The sequence below is a fragment of the Mytilus californianus genome, unplaced genomic scaffold (genome assembly GCF_021869535.1).
Source record: "Mytilus californianus isolate M0D057914Y unplaced genomic scaffold, xbMytCali1.0.p SCAF_4, whole genome shotgun sequence".
In the NCBI taxonomy this organism is placed as follows: Eukaryota; Metazoa; Mollusca; class Bivalvia; order Mytilida; family Mytilidae; genus Mytilus; species Mytilus californianus.
The window spans coordinates 109,677,926-109,702,761 of NW_026262690.1; the positions used below are offsets into that span (position 1 = coordinate 109,677,926).

The window sequence follows — 24,836 nt, forward strand, 5'->3', positions numbered from 1 at the left end:
TGTTGAAGACCCTTTGGTGGCCTTCGGCTGTTTTTTACTCTTTGGTCGGGTTTTTGTCTCTTTGACACATTCCCCATTTCCATTCTCAATTATATTTATTGAAAAATATTATTTCGCCCTGCCTACTATAAACCGCATATTTGCACTGCCCTAAATTATCTTTTGTATAAATATTGGACAGTCCTTTCAAAAAAGTCAATGTTTCATGCTTATCTTAATATCTAAATTGGAAAAAAAATCCTTGTCCCATGGAAAGTTGATTTAAAAAAGGGTATATCCTATGCTAAATTGCACCAGTCCCATACCTTGATAAATTATAATCGGTCCCTAATATAAACACTTTTTGATACCGACATACAAAGCGTTCGCATTCAGGGTAACAGTCCACAAGACAAGGTGCATCTCAACATGCTCAAAAATATTTAACCTTTTTTTCTTTTACTCCTGATATTTTAGATGTCGCCGAAAAATACCAATTTTAAAGTCGTAGTTTTTAACTGGCTAAAAATAACACACGATGTCATGTACTTGAGGGGAGTATGTACATCTTTCTTCGATCAGCTTTGATAAGGGTCGTTCGTTAACCTAGGCAAGTCTTTTTCTTTTGCATCTGAAAAAAGTTCTTTAAAATATTTTACATACATTGAAGTGAGTGATGGTACGTCTACAAACGTTCCTTTTTGTATTGTTCCTATTTGGTTGTAGCTAAGACCTCTGAAATAAAAAAAAATGTAATCATTTATAGGTTGTATTGAAGCCGTTTTTTTTCTTTCTTAAATCTTACCGGCATGCAGTTTCCGGAATTGTGTTCTTAATTTCTGCCTCTTTCCTGATATATATATGACCTAATTCATATCTTTTTGGTCTATTCAACCGTTGGGCGTAAAGCAATTTATTGGGGGCAAAATATGTAGAAATATTGGTTTATTTTCATAACAAATAGAAGAGGGTTGAAAGCATCAGATACATTATCCATTTATTTTCTTTAATCACTTATTATGAACCACTTATTATAAGTAATATAATTGAATGAGAACCGCTTAGATTAAAGCTAATGTTAAACATACAATTTAACACAATCCTATAGTCATTGTATTGCCCTTTAGAATTAAAGTGGCTGGGTTGATTTATTTAAAATCCATAGAACTTTTAAATAATTTGTCAAAATGAAGTTTTTATCATGCTTTTTTTTTCAAAATTATTATAAAATTATGGGTCATCGCACTTTTTTTCACGCTCCAGGTTTGGCAAAACTGGTCAGATTTTGTATATATTATGCATGGAAATCCCGTTTTGTGTGATAAGAAGAAAACTACACCATTTAATTTTTAGATAAAATGTCTGAAGATAGCTCTTACAGCATGCTTTCACATACGAAAATGAAAAAAAAGCGGGTCACCGGACTTGTTTTCTTGCTACATATTAAAATAGGTAAATTCACAACACTTTCTATTATAAAATTACTTTATCTGAGTTATTTGGCAAAGTTAAAAAAAAAATGATTTACACAGAAATATATTTTTAAATACATCCGAAAATATGATAAGACACAAGATTTTCTATATTTTAAAACATTAAAAGTCTTATGTATCATTTGTATGTATTTCTAATGAGGTCCTTCGTTAAACTAACTCCCTGCTAGCGGCCATCTTGATTGATGGATTTGCTTAAAGTAACAACACTTGGTCAGCATTTCATAAGGAAAATTCATGCCATTTTTGCTTGTATTCCATCACTCTGTGGTTCTATATGAGTAGACATTTGTATATATTTTCCAAAGGGTTCTCTATTAAACAAAGCACCTGCTAGCGACCATCTTGATTGATGGATTTGCTAAAAAGTAACAACACCTGGTCAGCACCTTATAAGGAACATTCCTGTCATGTTTGGTTTATTCAAGTGATTTTTAGTGAAAAAACGTCGAAAACTGGAAACATAAAAAATCTCCGTTGTTAATGGTTAATATTTTTGAAATTTGATCTATATAGAAAAAAGAACATACTATTTTATGTTTATTTTGTGAAGTCCTTTAGTTATCAATATTAATATTTGGGTAATTTTGGTTGAATATATGTTTTAAGACAGAAAACCCGAAAACTGGAAATGAAAAAATCTCGGTTATTGATGGTTAACACTTTCGAATTAGGATCTAAATAGAAAATACTATCTGATGTTTATCTTAAGAAGTCCTATAGTTATTAGTATTTAAAAAAAATGTAATTCTTGTGTAAAATGTGATTTGTAGAGAAAAATTGTGAAAAATAGAAATAAAAAGCTCGGTTATTCATGGTTAAAAGTTTTAACATAGGATCTTTATAGACAGACTATATTATCTTATGTCTATATGCATATGTATTCCTCTTATTATCAATATCAATAATAATCAATTTGTTGTGTGAAATATTTTGTTTTACAAACTAATTACAAAACAAGAATGTGTCCATAGTACATGGATACCCCACTCGCACTATCATTTTCTATGTTCAGTGCATTGTGAAATTTGGGTCAAAACTCTAATTTGGCATTAAAATTAGAAAGACCATATCATAGGGAACATTTGTTCTAAGTTTCAAGTTGATTGGACTTCAAACTTCATCAAAATCTACCTTGACCAAAAACTTTAACAAAAAACTTTAATCTGATGCGGGATAGACGGACGAACGAACGTGCGCACAGACCAAAAAACATAATGCCCCTAAGTGAGGGGCATACAAAATGAAAATTTCAAAATCTTGGTTATTTCTAGTTTGAATTTTGCAAACTTAAACAGGGAATTTGTCAAAGAGAAAACAAGGCCACTATAATGGGTCTTTAACATAGCAAGTTAATCCGGCACACGGAGGTAGGCTTTAGCTGATCCCTTAATTATTTTGTACACTAGTTCAGCGAAATGGACACCACCTTAAAGGCCTTGTGTCCCTTTCACAAAAAAACTTACGACTAAGATTGATCGTAAGTCATGGACAATTCAGTATACTTACGATCAATCTTCATCGTAAGTTTTTTTGAAAAATCGACTCCTGAACTGCAATAAATATAAATGGACCAAAATTATCACACAAAAAAACACACACAAGACAAACAAAGGCTAGATCTTGAGATTCATGACTTGGGATAAGTGCAATATGTGGCCGGGGTAAACATTTTGTGTGAGAACTCAACCCTTCCCTAGTTTCTCTAGACAATGTAGAATAAATAAACACACAGTAAAACTCAGTTTTAAAGAAGTGCATTTTCTGTAAGTTTGAAATTTTTATCTTATCTTTCTGTTATGTATTTATAGTAATTATACGTGTAGGTATACATTGTAATAAACAAAACAAAAAATGATTGTGTTAAAAAATAACTGTAAATCAGTTTGGTTACTGACTTTGATTTAGTCATGTTAATTGCTGGGGAAGAGTTATTTTTCTAGTGTCCTTGCATCGTCATTGATTGTAGTCCTTTTTTTGTTTGTTTATTTTTTCATTAGCTACTTTTTCAACATTTGAATTGTATAAAGTCACAGTTAAACACAGACTAATTTTATTTAGCAATCTCTATCAATATCCAAGTTTAATTTCAGATATATAAGCTTTTTAAATTTGATAACATTTACTAGTTCACTGAATTAGTATGAAATATAGATCTGATATTGTTTAAGGCAATTTCAAGGGACGCCTTGTCAATTTGATTATAAAAGCTTGAATTTAAATAGTAATTGTACCAAAGTGGTCCAATTTTGGATGTTAAAAATGAGATAAGCACTGTTGAATGAATTGATGGGATCACTTCCTGCAGGAAGTTTTAATAGTAACAGCACCTTATGTGTTTACCCAGTAAGGTAAAACCTGTATGTGGTGGTCTGAAACATCAACCAAATGATAATGACAAAGAACTAACATGGGTAGTCTGCTGTATGAAAATATTATGGTCAAAGATATATATATATATATATAAAGAAAAGCATTACAAAGTTCCTTCTTTAAGATATCTCATTGAATTAATTAAGTAAAAGGTAATCAGCTTTAGCCTAAGAACTGTAAAGACGAGGACGACTTATGGCCAAAGTTAGTATTTAGATGGTCATGTCTAATCTGAAATTATGTCTGCTGGTTTTTGTTAGTCGTTTGGGTTGCTATCTCATTGACTTTAAAAACCTCAAATCTCTCTTTATTCATGATTATACTCTATTATAGAAATATCTATGTAAAAGATGCGTTTTCTGCTTCCTGAATGTGCTGACCTGCATTCAACTCATTTGAACGAAACTAAAAAAATATTAAAAAAAATTCACCTCATGCCTAAAGAATATACATCATTTATATTCTTTAGGCTTGAGGTTTATTTGGTTTTTTAGAGAAAACAGTTTTTAATTGAAATTTTATTGCTATATGATACTTTCTCTTCCCTTTTTATATAAAAACCAGTTGGTTTTTTTTTGCTAGATATTTAGTACTGTATATATACAGGTTGCACTATAATAAACCATTCATTCATTCATTCATTAATTTAGTTGAGTAGGTAGGGTTACTGGAACCACACATATATTTTTATTTGGCCCAAGAGGAAAAAAATAATTCTGTAACTATAAATGAATATAGAAAACATAAACTGAAACAATTGTTATCATGGTTTATAGTTTAATTGTATTCTCAGTTATGAAATGAACAATATAAACATATATAACAAAAAGGAAACAGAGCATCGCCGCGACGCGTCAAATGACATTGAAAAAAATACAGTTTATTTTTTTACGCCAAATGTGATGCTATCCAAAATTTCTGGGGAGAACACTGTAAATGTTTATCTTTTAAGGTCCACTAAACTCTATCAGTGATTTCTTGATAGTATGATTGATCGCTGCCAGTAAAACCATAATTCATTGTAAAATCTCCCCACTTTAAAAACATAAGAAGATGCTGTATGATTGCAAATAAGAAAACTTTCCATTAGAGATAACAATGATGTGGGTGTGGATGTTAACAAACTATAATAGCTCATCGTTAAAATACAAAACTGTTAAGACAATAAATGTAAAAACAAATACGACAGACATCAAACAATAACCACTAAATAATAACGGGCTTCTTTCTTGTGATAATCATATTAATAGTGTGCAGCGTTAACCATGTTTGGGAGCACTCAACCCTCCCATAATCAGGAACAGTTTTGAAATAGCAAACAACATAAGAACAAATTGAAAAACTCAGTTGGAAAGGGATCGACTCAAAAAGATTAGCGCGGAGTATATAACCAATTAACAAAAAGACGCTGAGTTCTAATAGCTAGTTCAAAGCTAATTACAGTTGATGAATAAAAACTGTTGGCACCGACTAAAATATAAATCAGCACACATCCGATTAGCAACCAAAGTGAAAAGTGGATTCAGTGTTACAGCCAAAGCTTTATTTATATGGTGAGCGAGTTCTGAGATCGTCGCTAATTACATGAGTAGCTATTTGCTTCGAGGAGCTTGAAATTTTCATTTGTGAAAAAATATTTAACATACAATCATTTAACACTCATCATTCTTATTTTTTTATGAAAAACATTGTTGGATTCTAAATATTAACATTTTTGCTCCAAAAGGAAAATGTAAATAAAAATATTGTTTTCTTTATAGAGTTGTGGGGAAAAATACATTAAAGAATTTGAATTTCAAAAATTAAGTCTTGAATTAACATTTTTTTCATAAAGGACAAAACATGTTATCCGAGAACCCCTAATATTCTATGTGCATTTCTAATATTATTCTTTTAAATTGAGATAATTAGGTCTTTCCACTTTTCTGTGGAAAGACCTATTGTATTTGTTCTGATTAATATTATTTTCTTCCGCCAAATTTTGTTCTCGCGTAACATTTTTGTTTTGCAATATGTCGCTAAGATATTTCTTATATAGTATCATATAGTTTATGCGCTTTTTATTTTTACCCATGCTAAGCCAAACAATTTTCTTTGTAAGAGTTATCTCCCCGAACACTGCTTTCCTTGTGACTACATCTCCTCCGTAACCGTAAAAGAAAGCGACAAATTTATTTTATAAAATTGCTCGTTATATCCTTCGCATGATTTGTCCTATTTTGACCGAAGCAATATGAACGCTCCATATGAGAGTTATTTCCCCTTATGCATTTGATATAAGTGATATGCATTTCTATCTTGTAAACCATAAGTGATAGAGACCTAGGATCTTTTGATTTGAGGTCCTTGGTCCAAAAAAATGAAAATTAGGTCAAGGTCAAAGGTCAAGGTCATATTCTAAATTTTGAATTTGGCTTTTTTTCACTTATTTCCAAAAACCGTATAAGATATCGACAAATTATTTTTACTAAATAGTTATTTGCGACATGTCGTAACACGTAAATTTTGATTGCAAGGGTACCTTGAATGTAAAACGGAGTTTTCTCCCCTCTTGTATTTAAAAATACGCATATGGTGATATTACACATTGACTAAATATAATTAAGACCTATGGTCTTTTGATTTGAGGTCCTTGGTTTATGACCTTGAAATTGATCTCAAGGTCATAGCTTAGTTTGACGTTCTAGATTTTGACCTTTGCTTTTACCTCATATGTATACATGATAAAGCCATGAGACATTTGGCAATAGGTATCAAACCCTTTAACCTTGAAAAAACAACCGTTAGTGACCTTGTGTAAACCGGAAGTAGCTATATTTTGTACTTTCTTAATGTAAAAGTATATAGAACCAGATATTTTTGGAATCAGTGTCAAGTAAATATTCAGATAGTATTGGAAGTATCATTTTTTCAAACCGGAAGTAACAAATTATCTCCCTTATTTAAAGAAATATTGTATAGAAACCATATATTTTTGGAATCAGCGTACAATAAGCTATCATTTGACCATTTAAATGACATTTTCAACCTAATTTTACTACTTTCATATTAAAATTCATGGTTTTTGGTGATTAATTACACCACTTTCCGCAAAATATATTTTTGTATAATTTCAGTATGTTGGTCATAGATAGTAAAAAAAATGTTTTTCAGAAAAAACTTTGTGTTGCAATTAGTTGCAGGTTGTTCACTAAATTGACTAGATTAATAGGTTTTATGTTAAACTAAGTATATTTCTGGCGACCATCTCGGATGATGGATCGGCTTCAAAGTACCAACACTTGGTCAGCATCTCATAAGGAACATTCGTGCCACGTTTGGTGCATTCCATTCAGTGGTTCTCTAAAAGAAAACATTTGTATGCAATGTCCATAGGGTCCTATGTTCAACAAAATCCCCCGCTGGCGGCCATCTAATATGATAAATCGCCTATAATGTTACAACACTTGGTCGGTACCTCAAAAGGAACATTCATGCCATGATTTATTTCATTCCATTTAGTAGTGATCTCTATGAGAAAACATTTAAATGTTTTTCACTTAGGGTCCTATGTTAAACTAAGTCTCCCGCTGGCGGCCATCTTAGAAAATGGCTTGGCTTCAAAGTAACAACACTTGATCAGCACCTCATAAGAAACATTCATGCCATGTTTTATTTGATTCCATTTAGTTGTTCTCTTGTGAAAAAATGTATATATATTTCTCACAGGGTCCTATGTGAAACTAAGTCCTCCGATAGCGGCCATCTTAGATGATGGCTCGGCATCAAAGTAACAACACTTAATAAGCACCTAATAAGGAACATTCATGCCGTGTTTGGTTTCATTCCATTGAGTGGTTCTCTTTAAGAAGACATTTGTGTGTACTGTCTATAGGGTCCTATGTTAAACAAAGTCCCCCGCTGGCGGCCATCTTAGGTGATGGCTCGGCTTCAAAGTATCAACATTTGATAAGCACCTCATAAGGAACATTCATGCCGTGTTTTGTTTCATTCCATTAAGTGGTTCTCTAAAAGAAGACATTTGGATGAATTGTCTTTAGGGGGATATGTTTAACAAAAACCCCCGCTGGCTGCCATCTTAGATGATGTATCTACAAAGTTACAACACTACCTCAAAAGGAATATCCTACCATGTTTTATTTCATTCCATTTATTGGTTCTCTAAAAGAAAACATTTGTATGTATTTCCCATAGGGTCCTATGTTAAACTTAGTCTCCCTCTGGCAGCCACCATGGATGAAGGCTCGGCTTCAAAGTAACAACACTTGGTAAGCATCTCATGAGGAACATTCATGTCATGTTTTTTTTTATTCCATTTAGTGGTTCTTTAAAAGAAAACATTTGTATGTATTGTTCATAGGGTCCTATGCTAAACGAAGTCCTCCGTTGGCGGATCTTGACAATGATGAATCTGCTTCGGGACAGGTGAGCTAAAAAACTCCTAGGAAAATTCAAAACGTAAAGTCCTTTATCAATGGCAAAAAAACAGCTAAAATACATCCAACGAATACGAAATAATTGTCATACGCCTGACTTGGTACAGACATGTCCTTATGCATAAATGGTTAATTAAACCTGTTTTAACATATAGTTACATTCATGATAATGACAACCCTACAACCATTGCATCCGACAACATGATGGGCATTTATTTTCGTTCATTCTGATCGATCGATTTCGTAACAAAGCTCGAGTCAAAGACGATTCTACATAGTCTATAAATTTATTTTTGGTCTGGCAACTTTTGGAAGTAAACGTTTCTGAAAGGTTTTTGAAAATATAAAAACAACAATTAAAAAAATGTTTTCGGAAAATACAACTTTATTTTCTTATTAACACATACGTCTGAATTCTGATAATGCAAAAGTATGTCAGTGCGTGACTAGATATATGAATAAATTGGCCCTAAATAAATTGCAAAATATTTTTAAGGTCAGCTGTGCTTGATCAGTTGCAACCTTGGTATGCAAATTTACAGCAAGGCAAGTCATACACATATTGACTGGTTATGAGGGTAATAGAAAATGTGTTGTCCCTGAGATACCAACATTTGCTCGAGGCGAAGCCGAGTGAAATAGTTAGTATCAAAGGGACAACAAACTTGCTATTATCTTCATAACCAGTCATTAAGTGTTTTATCGTACCGAACAAACCAACTTTCTAAAAAGTCTGCATAAATCCTCTGAAAGAAAAGAAAAATGTCACATACATATGCACAAGATGAACTATAAGTTTTTTATAGTCCGTGTTGTATTTGTATATATTTTATTTACAGCAATCAAGACTACGAATACCTGTGTAAAAATTCCCATGCATATCATACATTATAGCTTAAGTACTGTACATTAAAGCAGTCACAGTTTATGAAGACGACGGCAAACCATAATATACATTTACTATATTTTAGATCTTTTTAAAATACGTCTCAGAGATTTTCTTTCTCTTTTATAATTGCTTCTGGTAAGTGATATATTAATTTGAAATTACAACAGTCACAAACAGATTATACCGTTTACGATATTAGAGTTTGACGTCACCAAGAGTACAAATCAATGCAAAATAGTTAATGACGTCATTATTGTCCAATGAAAACTAAGTATAAAAAATTTCGGGAAATACGATTATTAAACTATTAACCGGAATAAAAGTTTAAAAATTACTGACTGGCAAATAGACTGTGGAATGAAATAGCACAACTATTTCATTATTTTGTATATAGAAAAAAACATACTGAGGTATAATAACACCAAGCTATTGTGTATTGCTGCTTAACTAACAGTCTGGCATACTATATGATCAGTCTCGTTTTTATGAGTTTTTACAAACACTGGATCAATGTAAAAAAAAAAGAAAATTTCGTCCATGAGTGTATCACTAGTTCAGTATTCAATACTCTGACACTTGCATGAACTATAGTAGATATGGTTATTTTTCAGAAAACACACAGACACACATATTTAGATTCGATATAATTTCATTCTATATTCAGAAGGACAAAATCTACTTTATAATTATTTGATTATAACAAGAATAACAAATAATCATTACATTCCTTCTAGATTTGGTAGTTTATTATAGTGCTTTTAATATGTTTAAAAGGGCCTGTATGTCATTCAAACTGGTTAAATATTTTAATTCAAAAATTACAAGTCGCATATTTGTTTACCTTTTTTATTTCTACTTTAATAAGAGTACAGACAAGCTCATGTACCTGAACAAGTTTTAATGCATGGTTGGCAAAGATATAGAGTTGTGGAAACGTTTAATTCCGCTGCATTTGTGTGCATCTATCCTAATTTAAGAACCTGTTTCAGTGGTTGTCGTTTGTTGGTGCGGTTCTTAAGTGTTGTTTGTTTCTCGTTTTTTATATAGATTAGACCATTTGTTTTCCTGGTTTTACACTAATCATTTTGTGGCCCTTTAAAGCTTGCTTTTCGATGTGAGCCATGGCTCCATGTTTAAGGCCATACTTTGATCTATAACTGTTTACTTTTTACACATTGTGACTTGAATGGAGAGATGTCTCATTGGCACTAATACTACATCTTTTTATTTCTATAAAACAATAGTTAGGTAATAATTCTTAATTGCACAAGAGTTTTTTTTTTTTTTTTATTTTTTTTTTTTTTTTCTGTAACATTAAACACATATTAATTTATTTAGATATATTGGAATTGATTTGATTAAAATAATATTCCCATGTGTACAAGTTTAAATTAACTCAGTGTGGGGTGGCACACGGCAATCTTTGGCAAAGGTCATGATGAAGTATTTGTCTCTTCTTTATAGATTAACTTAGATTTTCAAAGTATCGTCGGAATAAAACTGTTTGTTGTACTTCCCACGAATTTGCATATAAATGAAGTAAAGACGACTACGATGGCATGTAGGAGATTTTAGAATATCATCAAAGTTTAGGAGCAGAAACACTTTCGAAAGGACACATAAGTCATAACAAAGATTTATGTGCCTTTAAATTTGTAAGAAAGTCAATTTTAGTTCACTGTGTTGTTGCCTAATTCCTTTAATGTTATTGCTGACAATGCGTCCAGGCTTTACAGGTTTGAACTTTTGGAAATATTCAGAGAGAAAATAAAATTTGTCATTTGTTTCTTTGAATCGTTAACAAAGTTAATAAACATATACGTGAACGTAAACATCAAATATTTATAAGAAATGTTGGAAATATATCTTGATCAAATCATTTTATCATATAGAAAATATATTTTATAATTTTTGTTTATATCGAACGGTTGTATATCGTTTCAAGACAACAAATTAACAACCGATATTTAATCATAACTAACTATTTCCTTTGATATATCTAACTGGCAACAACAAAAACATCACAAAGGCAGTAGTTGGGCAATGGAAGTGGAAGTTTGCATAAAAACTATACCATGGAAATACTGATAAGTTTATCTTTATTTTTTTTATTCTGATAGAATAGAAAAAAAACTTTATTTTTTGTCAATCAATATATGTTTTTAACTGATAATAGTTTTTTTTTCTTTCTATTTTTTTTTTAATGAATTATATTGGCATTGAGAGTTATAAAAAGTAAAACAAACATTTTATTTGTCTTGAACTATGTTTTACGAAAACATGTTATGTCTTTATTTACTTCTGAATAAAATATTATAGAAAAATGTATACATACATCCACCTTAGCGTTGGTAAGTCTATAAACGCTCCTTGTTGTATTATAGTTATTTGATTGTTGTCTAAATTTCTGTAATAATAAATGGTATTTTGTCTATATTATATGATTAATTGTAACGTTGTTTTCTTCATGCATTTAAACAGTTGCAGCTTTTCATTTTAGACCGTTTATTGGTTTATATGCTAAAATAGTATTATCTCTGACCATTTATTATTTGGCGTGAAAGCCCTGCTAATGTGCATAATGTAAGACAGATCTAAACGTTTTAGTTATCGTTAGCATTGAATTATTTTACCTGCCAAATTAAAACATTCTTTGTGTACGTTAGCATTTTAACACCGCCAAACCTTTAGTTATAGTATTGAATTGAGCAGCTTAGAGCTACGTAGACTAAAAACGTTTATCATAGACAAACAGGGAGAAAACAGTAAACACATGCATAAAGCAGATATTGAAATTAAATCGATGTGAATTGATACATGATTGTCACATTTTACTATTCAACAATTTGAACAAACCTCAACTAAGACTTCTAGTTTAATACAAATGATCGAACTCAATATGATCAACACATACGTCACATGTTATACCGCCTGCAGTGTTTTCTTACATTTAATGTTTTTAATCTTGTAAGGCATAGTTTCTTATTTATGTTTACAGCAGCTTTAGTTTAACTTTTACTTTTCAGTTCAGTTTATGTTTTTGGTATTGAGTAGCATGTTTTTTCTTTAATCAAATATAAGGTATATTTTTGGCAATGGGAACAATGTTTTAACATATAACATGATGAACAGACATCGAGATTCATGATACCCAATCAAATGTTACAAAATTTACTAATCGTGTATATAACGACGACCAAAAGTTGCAAACAAGACACTTTATTTGGGCCTATACGTATCTTATAGGAGTGATAGGTTTTTTTTCATTTTATAATGCACAAATTTTGACAAGTCATTTCATTTAGCATTAGCAGTCAATATTATTGGACATTGAATTTTTTGTCAAATTCTTCAAAATTTATGAGATTAAATTTCAAAATTCTGTTTTTTTCTCAAACTCGTTTATTTTTTATTACCCATTGATATATATTTCCCCGTTTTTAAGTCATCTGTTTGAAACCACTACCGACGCCATTAAGATGCAGAAAACCGTCATGAAAATGTTGTATTACTCGAATTAATAGATACGTTTTAGTCATGTAGGCTTGACCCTTTCATTGTTCATTGTTTATAAAATGAAGAAGTGCAACATCAACAAATTTAAATCTACCATTCTCGACACGATGGTGAACTGTCATGTATACAATAATTCTTCAAAGATACATTTAACTAATGTTTGATTCTGATATTTGTTTCCAATGATTGCTAAAGAACTATTTTTTTTTTAAATCCCGCATACAACGGTATCCGTAGATGCATTTGGTTATACAGCAGTATAAGCTTTCCTGAATTTGAGAGCTCGGGATGAAATTAATTATTGCAGGAAACCACAATGGACGATCTATGGACCTTTTTCTTTGGATTTTAGCAATAGTGTATTTTTCTGCTGATTGACATCCAGTTTTTCTGTGATATATTCTTTTATTTTTGAAATTATGATTCAATGAAATGCGTACATGGTGAGTTGAAAGATTTTATGTATTCAACTCTACGTCTTTTTATATCAAGCGCACATGCTGATATGTGGAAGCTAATTCGGTATCGTACGTTAATATAAATACCGCTGAATTTGTGCCGATAAATGTGCATATTTTTTTGTCATTGAATTCATTCTTTATAAAAATAAGACGACTTGGGTTTATTGCAAATAAGACAACTCTTCTCCAGTGAAATAATGACGTACAAGTTGGTTTGTCTTATTATAGGGTTTTTTCTTACTTTTTTTTTTACTCGTTTTTGTTTTTTAGTTTGTTTTTGTTTTTGTGTGTTGTTTTGTTTTTTATAATTTTTTATTTGTCTTCGTGTTGAGTCTGTTTATACTTTGTTCAATGGTATTTCATCTTATTATTTTTTTAATTTGAGCGTCACTGATGAGTTTTTTGTAGACGAAACGCGCGTCTGGTCTGGCGCAAATACAAATATCAACCTGGTATTTATGATAAATTTATTTTTTAGTTTGAATATAGTTTCCATTAACCGATTTCGTATTACGTAACTTTCTGAATATTTTATTATAAGTTGTGAAAAGATTCATTTTTAAGACAAAATAAATCATTTTGGTCAATATTTTCTCTTCTAAACCATTATTTCAGTAGGTGGATTTATTTTGCTCTAGAATAAAAATAACACTGAAAAGTTTACAAAAATGAAAAATACTTACAGGTGTGTAAGATTTGGCAAGTTTCTAAATGCGCCAGTCTCAATGGTTAATATTGCACTAAAACTAATTCTTCTAAAAACATAAAATTGTAGAATTGATAATAAAATGTTTATAAGCGAACAATTTAAAATAGTGTATTCTTCAAATAATCAATTAAAACATAACTGTTCAAATGTAGCTGTATCAAATTAGCAGTTTTACTAATAATTATTTCAATAACAGCCAATTTCAACAATTTCCATATTTTACTCCAGTAACCCGTAAACATTGTTGCCTTCTAGCCTGATGATATCGGTTAGGCTACCAGTACACCAGCAATGACATCCAAGTATGAAGCAACATGTATGGAGGTAATTTTATTACTTAGTTTACTGCATTAAAGTACTAAGTAAGTCCGATTCATATAAACATCTTCATTATGATAGTACTTCAAGATGAACAATATTTACAAGCCAGACTACTGTTTTCTGATTTAGTTGATGATTTAGATGTGCAATTGGAAATATAATAAATCAGAAAACTCGATATGCACGAATCTATTATGTTGCATGTATATTTTATTCTCGGCAATAAGCACTAAATGGAAAATAAATAAATAACCAAATGTTATATAAAACATAGCAAACTGATACATACACGGCATTTAATAATTTCATATTTTGAAATGCTCCTTCATCGATTGTCGTGAAGAAATTGCGATCCATCCATCTGAAATGCATAACAAAAACATACTACTTTATATTAATTCCTTATTAGATTAGTTTCATTCATTTGTAACGGAGAGGTTGAACAAAAAGCATCTAAAATTAAACTTGACAATGGGTAGCAAGGCAGCTAACGATAGATTGCGAATGACTTTGGTAGGAACGTTTCGCTATGTTTGTTTTAACGTTTTGTTTAGCCTTTCAAATTGTCGGCAAACAGGTTAATTAAAAAGCATGTAAAAATACTGACATTGGTATTATATTCCTTCTAATTGAATGAACACTTCCTCCGCCTCATTTTTAGACTTATACCTCGAATTGACATACACAGTCATCTCAGTACCAGAATCTTTGACAAACGAGACGATTTTAATTTTGAAATTATCAATTTCCCCCCACCTTAGTAGCAATATACCAACTTCACCTGGGGGCCTCGGTGGCCGAGTGGTCTAAGTAGTTACTACTGTAATCACTAGCCAGTCAACACTGAGGTTGTGAGTTCGAACCCCGCTCGTGCGGGTGCACTCGACTCCAATCTTAATTGACTAGGATTGCCAGTTTTCCTATCGAAGGTCGGTGGTTTTCTCCGGGCACTCCGGCTTTCTCCACCAATAAAAACTGGCCGCCACGAAATAGCCCAAAAGCGGTGCTTAAAAGTGGCGTTAAAACACCAAAAATCAAATCAAATCAAATCAACTTCACCTGCATATGGGATATACATTTCCCAACTTATTCGACATTCAACAGCTTGCAGCTCCTACTCAGACTTTGTAAAACGTTACCAGTGTCTGAGCAGAAAGTTAATGAACCAGGGGTTAGTCAAAGAACGTCTCGTCCTTTTTCTAAAAAAGTTCATCGGAAGGTACCAAGACCTTGTTGATAAATATTCCGTATCAACTTCACAAATAATTCACGATGGTCCTTATACATCCCGTCAATGTGTTTGTATTATCATTCATTTTTGCTGTTGTGTTTTGTACGTGTGACTTGTTGTGTTTCTTTGGTACATATGACGTGGCTCTGTACTTTTAAAGATCCCGCAATTATGTTATTGTTCTTTTATAATTTTGAAAATACTTTGAACGACAAAATTATTTTACTCGCTTACTGGTATTAACCATATGTGGATTCTTAAAAATTCTAAAGAATTCTTGGTTATTTTAAATCTCGGTCTTTTTCTGAAATTAGTTCTAACAAAACTTTTGATTTTTCAACTCTGTATACCGCCATTACCCATGTGAAATTATAATTTTGAAAATACTTTGAACGACGAAATTATTTTATATTTCTTCCTGTGTGACGTTTACATTTTCTGACGTCAAACACGCGACTCTACACTAAGAGTTGATGTGAATGCAGTCACAGGACTTCAAATATTTCATTTCTTTATGGGTTGATTTAAAATACATATATCAGTAAGCAATGAATATGGTTGTTAAATTTGATAATTGCTGTTTGTGCTTCTTTGTTAAATATTTGTTTGTTTTGAAATTGTGACACAGTGATGACTGCTGTACCCATATTTTGACCATTTTACTTATCTGTTTTGTCCAAGCATCGTTGTAAATATAATGGAATTTGATGCGACTGTCATACAAATGAGAGGTTTAGCGCTATAAAACCAGGTTCAATCCAACATTTTCTACATTTGAAAATGCCTGTACCAAGTCAGGAATATGACAGTTGTTGTCCATTCGTTTGATGTGTTTTATCATTTGATTTTGCAATTTATTAGGAACTTTCCGTTTTGATTTTTCTCGGAGTTCAGTATTTTTGTGATTTAATTTTTATATTGATTAGTTTTTAGAAATTTACAACCTATGAAATATTCGATGTTTACAGCACACTAAATTGGGATACATTAAGTCATCTTCTTTATTACTGAGGATTTCTTGCTTCTAATTTCGCTATGGCTTCTTGATTATATATCGGTGTATATAAGGTAATAAAGTACCGGAATGTTCTTTGTTCGGGATTTTGTCTTGATTTAAGTAAGTATATACTTGACCAATGTCGACTCTATTTTTGCAATCCATGAATTGCTTTTTATAGCCTACAAAACTAGACAACATATCTCTATTGGGTTCTAAAATAGTTTTAAGTTTAGAGTGTGAATCAATCAAGTTGAAATTAGGATAATGGGTTTTAATAACATTGATAAAGTTCTCTTCGTCATCTGAAATTTTACAAACTTTACAAACTCTGTGTTATCTTTGGTTTTTTTTTTATATCGACCTTTTTCTGTTTCCAAGGTATGGTCACTTACACGGAATTTTGTTAAAAGCTATCGACTATTAAATTGTCATAAATAATAGCTTAGGATGAAAGAATAAGAAAAACACATTACATAGAAGATGAGTCATTTGGAAAGTCTCTCGGAAATGCAGTCAGTCCTTTGTTGTCGCAATCTATGATGAGACCTCGAGTAATGAAACAGGAACAGTTGTTTGGACATAGTAATACCACGTTTATAGACACTGCAATGATGAGTAGACCAACTACTACGTTCGAGTACATCGTCTTCAGTCTAAAAATAACAAAAAAATGATTCCACACTCCTTCAAATTTATTGTTAAAATAGAAAAACGTGGATTGATCCTTCTGCATATTGTCATGATTATTGGATTTTGTGAAGGTAAAATTAATTGCTGTAACGGAAATGAAATTATATAGCAGTATGAAAAAAATAATTGAAATGTTATTTATAATTAGAAAGTTAAAATAGCATACAAAACAACTAAAGTAAATAACAGCTCACACATAAAAAAAAAATTGAAAACACAAATATTGAATTACAGTTGAATGACTTCGCACTCAAATTTATGTATTGAAACGGAAATGTCATTCCTACTTGTACACAAACGTTTTACTTTTGATGAAATAAGAGATATATTAAAATCATTCCGTTTACTTAAAGTCACTACTTTTGTCACATAATAGATCATATGACATTGATTTGATAAAATATATGGTTTAAATGTTGTTGTTTTTTTTACATAATAGGGACAATTTGCTCCTTTATATTTACACAATTTTACTTCGAACATCAATTCAAACGGACTCGGTTTCTAGATCTTTTACCATGAAACAAGTAAACATTCATGTACATGTACTTCTAGATACACAAGACCATTAACTTTTTGTAACATAGTAAACTCCAAACATATGCCTAATTCCAGTACATATAATATTAAGTTTTCGAACTGGAAAACTCCTACAAGATGTCAATTTATCGTTTCGAAATTATATGATAACGCAACATATAACGAATACCAATTTGGATAAAAATGTGTTGCCGACCATTTCCTTAGGAACAGGTATTATAAGCATAAGTCGTAACTATAATAGGATCTTCACCTGTAACCTTTAAGTGGACCAAGGACTTAAAACCATTGACCCTAGGTTTCTATCTCTAACAGTTCAGGAGTAAAAGTGTATACCTCTAAATTATTGTTAAATACAGAATGGAAATTACTTTCAAAAAGAGTCACCAGATTGCATTAGACTAAGTACACCAGAAAATTCTGAGTATTATACCGCTGTCTATAGGTCATAAATCGACTAAGACAATCAACTCCGGTTTACAAACTGAAACATGTCAATATATGTTACTGTTCGACATTTTGCGAAACCAATCAAATGTGGTACAAATAAGGCGAGGAAAAAATTAATAATCAGAAACTTTTAAGGTCTAAAGACATAAAAATTTATATTTCTAACAATAAATGTTTCTTACCATAACCTAATCTATATATTACTGGTAAAGTATTAAGTATGGGATTTCGTTACCACCAATTGTTTATAATTATAACCTGTTCGAAATCCTCCTATAGATATAACGATTTGATTTGAAAGTTATGATGTAACTGTTTAAAAAAAAATTGAACGGAATAGCACATCCTGATTTTACTATAATGTTGTTTACCGACCAAGGAAATTAAGATACGATTTGTATAAACTCATCAATCATTTAACAACTCTTATTCTAGAAGGTTGTCAATTCAACATTGGGACTTGATCGTTGGATATTATTTTTATTTGTATAAATATTGATTTTGTTATCAGTAATTTAAAACCATATTCAATATTACTGGTTAGTTGTTATTGGCGTTTGACTACCCTGTAATGTCCTGTCTTATCTTTTGCTATCGTTCTTTCCGTTTTGTATCGATCTAATGGGTACAGCACTTTTCAACTGATTTTTAAATTTTGTTTTTATGTTGTACTATTGTTCTGTTCTTATGTTGTACTATTGTTCCGTTCTTATGTTGTACTATTGTTCTGTTATTATGTTGTACTATTTTTCTGTTCTTATGTTGTACTATTGTTCTGTTCGTATGTTTACTATTTCACCACTTTCCCATGTTAGGGGAGGTCAGCGCCTTCATACAGTTTAAAGCTGCCATATTCTATATGTGCATGTCCTAAGTGTGGAGCCTGAAGATCAGTGGGTGTCGTTGGTTCATGTCTTACATATTTGTTTTTAATAAATCTATTTGTTATAAATTAGGCCGTTAGTGTCTATTTAGCGATTAGTCATATGTTTCAATATTTTTGCATTCTAGTTTTCGTTAAAATAATATCCCTTTCGCCATTTCAACAATTGTTGTTGGTTTTCTTTTTTGCATTTTAATATTTATTTTATCTTCCTAATGAGTATAATATTATTTGCATATGTGCATAAAAATATAAAGGCAACAGTAGTGTACCAGTGTTCAAAAGTCATATATCTATTGAGCGAAAATAAATGGACATTTAAATTCATAAGTCGACAAGAAACTGAAAACGCCATGGCTTGAAACGGAAAACGACCAAAGGACAAACAATTATATAAAAAAACACAAGACAACACACCCCCCTAAAAAAAACCACGGGTGGTCTATGGTGCCTCTGAGGGGTATCTTGATTTATAAGTGCCACCATTCGGTGATGTTATATACGAGAAAAAGGACAGTAGTATGGCTACGACACTCTAAACATGTCCATTGTCATCTGTGAAACAGATATTACATAACGGTTTACAAACAAGTGCTGTCGTCTATTTTTTTTCAAACTGTGATTCAATTACAGCACTTGAAACCTTTTGTATACTGTAAAAAAGTATTCAAGGTTTGTGCCGCTGGAAAAAAGAATAAGTGAATGTTTTGTTCTTGGTCTCAGTATTATACATTCAAATAAATGTGTACTGGTGAATAACAAATAAACATGAGAGTCAGACAATATCACATTTCAATGTTCAGATAACCTTACATATCTTTGTATACACTCAATTTGAAATACATTTGTTAGTGTACACACTATTATGAACAAGATTCTGATTGATGAGACCTCCAATTCATCATAACTTACCTGAACTATACATATTTACCCAGTAAGAAAGGGTCGTTCACATCTACCATGGTATGGGATAGAGAAATAAATACAAGCAAAAACACAGTTATTAAACAATGTAAAATTTTCTTCGAAATGTCAAACATGAACAAAGTAGATTAGAGTTTCGTTCCAAATCGGGTGAAGATATTGCGAACATTTTTATAATGCATCAACCTTAACTGCTATATTTTCCACTATGCAGCCTTTTTTTTAAGTGACAAGTTCGTGCAAATACTTTGTATGTTTATGACGATATTTTTTTAAACATTCGAGAATGACGTAATTATTTATTGGCGTTTTTTCCTCAATTTCTTTATTTTTAATGAACCCTTTCGTGTCCTCGATTTGAATCTACCTTACTAGTTTTGGACGTGATCAACCTTTCCTGTAATTGTGGAATGAAAGACAAAAATCCTATCGATAATTTAAATTTTACAGTAGAACGTTCATTTGTTTTATAATACGTCGAAGGTTGTATTGTAATAATGTATACCCATCGTTTTCACTTAATTAAAAATAATATCTCGAATTTATATATAATTCGTTTTTTTATTGGAATTAGATGGTAAAAAGTAGACATACCTTATATATCTCTACCATTGAACATTGTTGTACTCAATGAGAGATTTAAATATAAAGCTACACAATATACTTACGAATCAATCTACAAATTTGATCAATGTAGGACAACACTATTTTTCTCTATTCAGTTCAGTCAATGAATAGAATAGTTCGTCGTTGATTCATCAATACGTCAAAAGATTTTTAATTGGAGTTTCAAGTCACAAAAAGAAATTGGTTTAGAATTTGGAACACAAACATATTATGATTTGAAACTTCGAATAGGTTTTTATTTTTACATTTTCAATACTAAACACAGTTATTAGTTTCTACATTTTTGCACTGTAAGATGTTTGCAGGTCCTTAATGACACAATAGCTACGAGATATAAAAAAACAATAAAATATGTTTTATTTTTGTTCAATCAGTCATGAAAGTGAAATAGTGAAATAATATATTTTTCGCTTTTATCAGCCAGTTGGTTCATTTTTTTTTAAATAAGATAAGAAACATCGCTGATGATGTATTCACTTGCAAGTGAATAATTAGATCTCATTGAATCCGTATTCATGTGTTCAGTTTAACCCATTAGGTAGAGATTGGTTACGCATGAATAAGGCGTTTTCAGTTATCACACGAAAAAGAATGTAAACATTGAAAGTGAAACACGATTAAACAATTTGATTGACTGATTCGATCCATAAAAACTCATTCTCACACAAGTAAAGCGACGATTAACATATATTTTTAACTTATAATATTAAATCAAACGTGTTTGCTATATATTTATACCTATTTTTATGTGTATCTAGATGGCGTCTAGACTAATACACAAGAAATATTGATACATATTATCAAGCCCGTGCATACACTTTATCGCTGTTTGTCTGCATTACTGGACATCACACAGGTTCCCGTAAAATTTTGACGTCATAATATAAAATATCTGACGCCACAATGGAAAAGTGATTGTTGTATGACGTCAATAGTTCAAGCGGGACAGAATCTCGGGTCAACCGGAAATAGCGATAAGGTGTATTGTATTTTTTTTATTTTAGACTTTTAATAAATTAGACATACATTTTATTATTTTATAAATCAAATATGAAAAATTGAGTTAAATCGGTGAGCATGATTTTGACAGAAAACGGTCCTTTAACTATAAATGTTCAAGTATTCAGTGTCAAGTGATACCAAACTCGAAATTGGAATGCCCGTAAAATTTTTGCAATGATGTGACTCGGTATAACAATAAATCCTAAAACTTAGACGTTAAGGATTAACTTCATCAAAAGAACTATGACCAGACAAGTCATCATCATTTTGCACTAACATTTAATATCGTTGTTACTTTCATTTTCTGTACATTTACTGTTTATTAATTATATAAATATTCGAAATACTAAGGTTTTTAAACTTAAACAATGATAACTATAGTCTTATTTGGGACGGCTTTTTTCGATACTGTTGAGTTCAATGATTTTCGAGTTGATTTATGATTTAAGCTTCAAAATGTATGAAATCGAGCGCCAAAAACGTCTTTTCCGTAGACATATTGCGCTTGGCGTATACCAAATTATCAGCTTTGTAACTTTGATGAGTGTTGATGTCACTGTTGATGGAAGTTTCGACCCTTATGTTTTGAACAACCCGGTAGTCAGCATTTATAGGCTGACATGAAATATAATTGTTACTTTCCTTTCATGTACATTTCCTGATTATAAAATGTTACATTATTCAAACCTCAGACAGAGTTTTTTGCAGCCTTAATAGTATTTTGCACATTTTTTTTTTTGGGGGGGGGGGGGGGGGGGGTTCTGGTTTTCAATGCATTTCAATGCTTTTCAACTGACTTTTTCATTGAGTCCTCTGACTGTTTTCAGTACAGAGCCACATATGATTCGGATGAAGTCGAAACGAAAGTCTGCCACACCAAATCAGCCTGGTATCCTTGAGGGTTTTTTATAACCGCTGGGTCGGTGCCAATACTGATGGTTATTACGTCGAAAGAATATCACCAGCCCAGTAGTCACAATTTCAATAACCCAAAAGTCAGCAATTCTGTGTTGATGTTTAATAATTTGTTACAATAAAAGAAAATGAGGCATTTAACTTATATGTATCATAAATTGATGTCTCAGCTACAGAATTTTATATAGTAGTATTGCTTATGCGCAGGAACTATTTTGTTTAACATAACCCATACCGCATAAATCTGTCATTTAATCATTGTAAATTTTAAATAATGTTCAGTTTATTTAGAAATGTTATTACGAAATAGAAAATTCTTTAATTTCGTATATTTGATTATACAAAGGGTAATAATGACATCAAGACTAGTTCGTTTATACCAGTATCCGATTGATAATCAATTCACCACATGAATTTATTAGGAATGGTAAGGTTTCTTAATAAAATTGCCCAACTACGTAAATTGAACACATGGTTTATTTTTTTTAATTTGAAGATTAGTTATGAATTTTTTTTTTGTTTACTCTCAACATTCAAGAAAAAGGACATTTCCTCCAAATAAGGTAATAGGTTAAAGATGTGATTAAATTTCATATTCCCTATAGTTCATAACGATACTTTTTTTCGGGGGCTTTGATTATCAGACGATGTTTCTTTTGTGCGAATATTGTCTAATCTTTCCACGCCAGTGTATCACTACCAGTGTGCTATTGTAATAGATAGTATGTTTTACGATGAATATTTGTCAACCGAAGCTGTAGTGTGAGCAAAAATTAAGTCCAATTTATTGCTGTGTTACTGTGACCTTCTGTCAATCGCCATAAAAAGCGATAATTAATATATTATCAATGTGTATAATAAATAAATGTATAGTATCTTAAGGTAAGGAATGCTAACGGTACAAAGAAATGGGTTGCAAAATGAGCTACAGTTAAAACAAAACCGTGTTTAAAGAAATAAATATTTGCTTTTCAGTTGTCTTAAGCTTGTTTGTACCCCACTTCAAACATATCTCACCCCATTGTGCCTGTTGATATGATGACCTCTCGTTGACTATTTGTGGTGAAAATTACGTTGTTAGAGTGTTTAAAACATCTCATTATTATTTTTTTAACAAATCCTTATTGATATACCTACAAGTAGTGGGTGTTTCGTGACCTTCACTACCCATGGAGGTCTTGCATGGTAGGTATATTTGATATGACTATATAATTTAGCATTCAATTGATGTATAGTTACATGTAAACAATACATTTAATTATTGTAATCATTGAATTTCAATTATATTCAGTATATTTCAAAACTACTATAACGAAAAAGAAAACCCTTTCTTATTATTTGCAATTACATAAATTTGATTTCATCAAAGATAGCAATGATACAAGGGATGTTCACGTAAATATTTTTTTTTAAATCAACCCATAATATAAACTAGTTACAAAGACTTCTCATAAGAGTCATCATGTTTATTTTTATAATTTCAATACTGTATAATCCGGCTGTTGTCTGCTCAATGGTCGGGTTGTTGTCTCTTTGACACATTCCTCATTTCCATTCTCAATTTTATCTCTAAATATGAAGTATATTTTAGTTATCGAAAATATTTTGAAATGTCAATATTCCAGAAAATGAATGCCCATCGAATTATGTGTGTCGTGTACAGAGAAGTTTTATTTTTATTGATCCCTAAATTTAAAAATATGCTGGCTTTTTTATGTATTTTGTATTTATTTTCATTAAGACCATTATTTTTCTCATGTGCAAAGTTAAGCCTCCTGCTTTAAATCATGTGCCATTGATTATTTTACCGCAGACGAAACATACGTCGGATGTTCGTGTTTAAAATCATTGTACCTATTTGAAGTGTTTCAACCTCTGTGTCAATGTCACTATTGTTGGATATTTCGTCTTAAGTGTATTAACAACCTAGTAGTCAGCAATTATGTGCTGACGTTCAATATTTTGTTACAATAAAAGAAAATGAAGCAATTCTTTGTACGTATCTGTATCATAAAGCGATGTCTCAAAGCCAAAAACTTTTATATAGTGATATTGTTTACGCGTAAGAACTATTTTGTTTCACATCTTTACTGCAGTTTTGTTTGCTCTCTCTTCAAGTCTTATTAAAAGGTTCTAAACATAAGCACTGTGTCATTATACGAAAAATATCCAACGTGGTAATATAGATAGAGAAATTCAATAGCTTATTAAACTTAGTCTGTCATTTAATCATTGTAATCTTTAAATCTCGATTATGTTCAGTATATTTTTAAATTTATTTACGAAACATATTTTACTTTCTAATTGCTGGCAATTTCGAACATTTAATATATCAAGGGGAACAATAACACTAAGGCCAGTTGTTAATCAACCCACCAAATGATCTATACTATTTAA

The 24,836-nt window shown here is 31.1% G+C and overlaps 2 protein-coding genes across 9 annotated transcripts in view; one reads left to right on the forward strand and one right to left on the reverse strand.

The window, feature by feature from the left end:
* LOC127739081 (protein slit-like) overlaps positions 1-20,532 on the reverse strand; it is a 58,757-nt gene extending 38,225 nt beyond the window's left edge. For all 5 annotated transcript variants that reach the window (XM_052250654.1, XM_052250652.1, XM_052250651.1 and 2 more), the window contains exons 1-6: positions 20,490-20,532; positions 16,882-17,061; positions 14,467-14,538; positions 13,831-13,902; positions 11,506-11,577; positions 643-714 (exon numbers count right to left, since the gene is read on the reverse strand). In XM_052250654.1, the coding sequence (XP_052106614.1) occupies positions 643-714; positions 11,506-11,577; positions 13,831-13,902; positions 14,467-14,538; positions 16,882-17,051 (458 nt within the window). In that variant the 5' untranslated portion in view covers positions 17,052-17,061; positions 20,490-20,532. The remainder of the gene's footprint in view (positions 1-642; positions 715-11,505; positions 11,578-13,830; positions 13,903-14,466; positions 14,539-16,881; positions 17,062-20,489) is intronic.
* The window catches only part of LOC127739083 (cytochrome P450 2C29-like), a 480,581-nt gene that overhangs the window by 380,630 nt on the left and 75,115 nt on the right, over positions 1-24,836 (forward strand). The gene's annotated exons all lie outside the window — the stretch shown is intronic.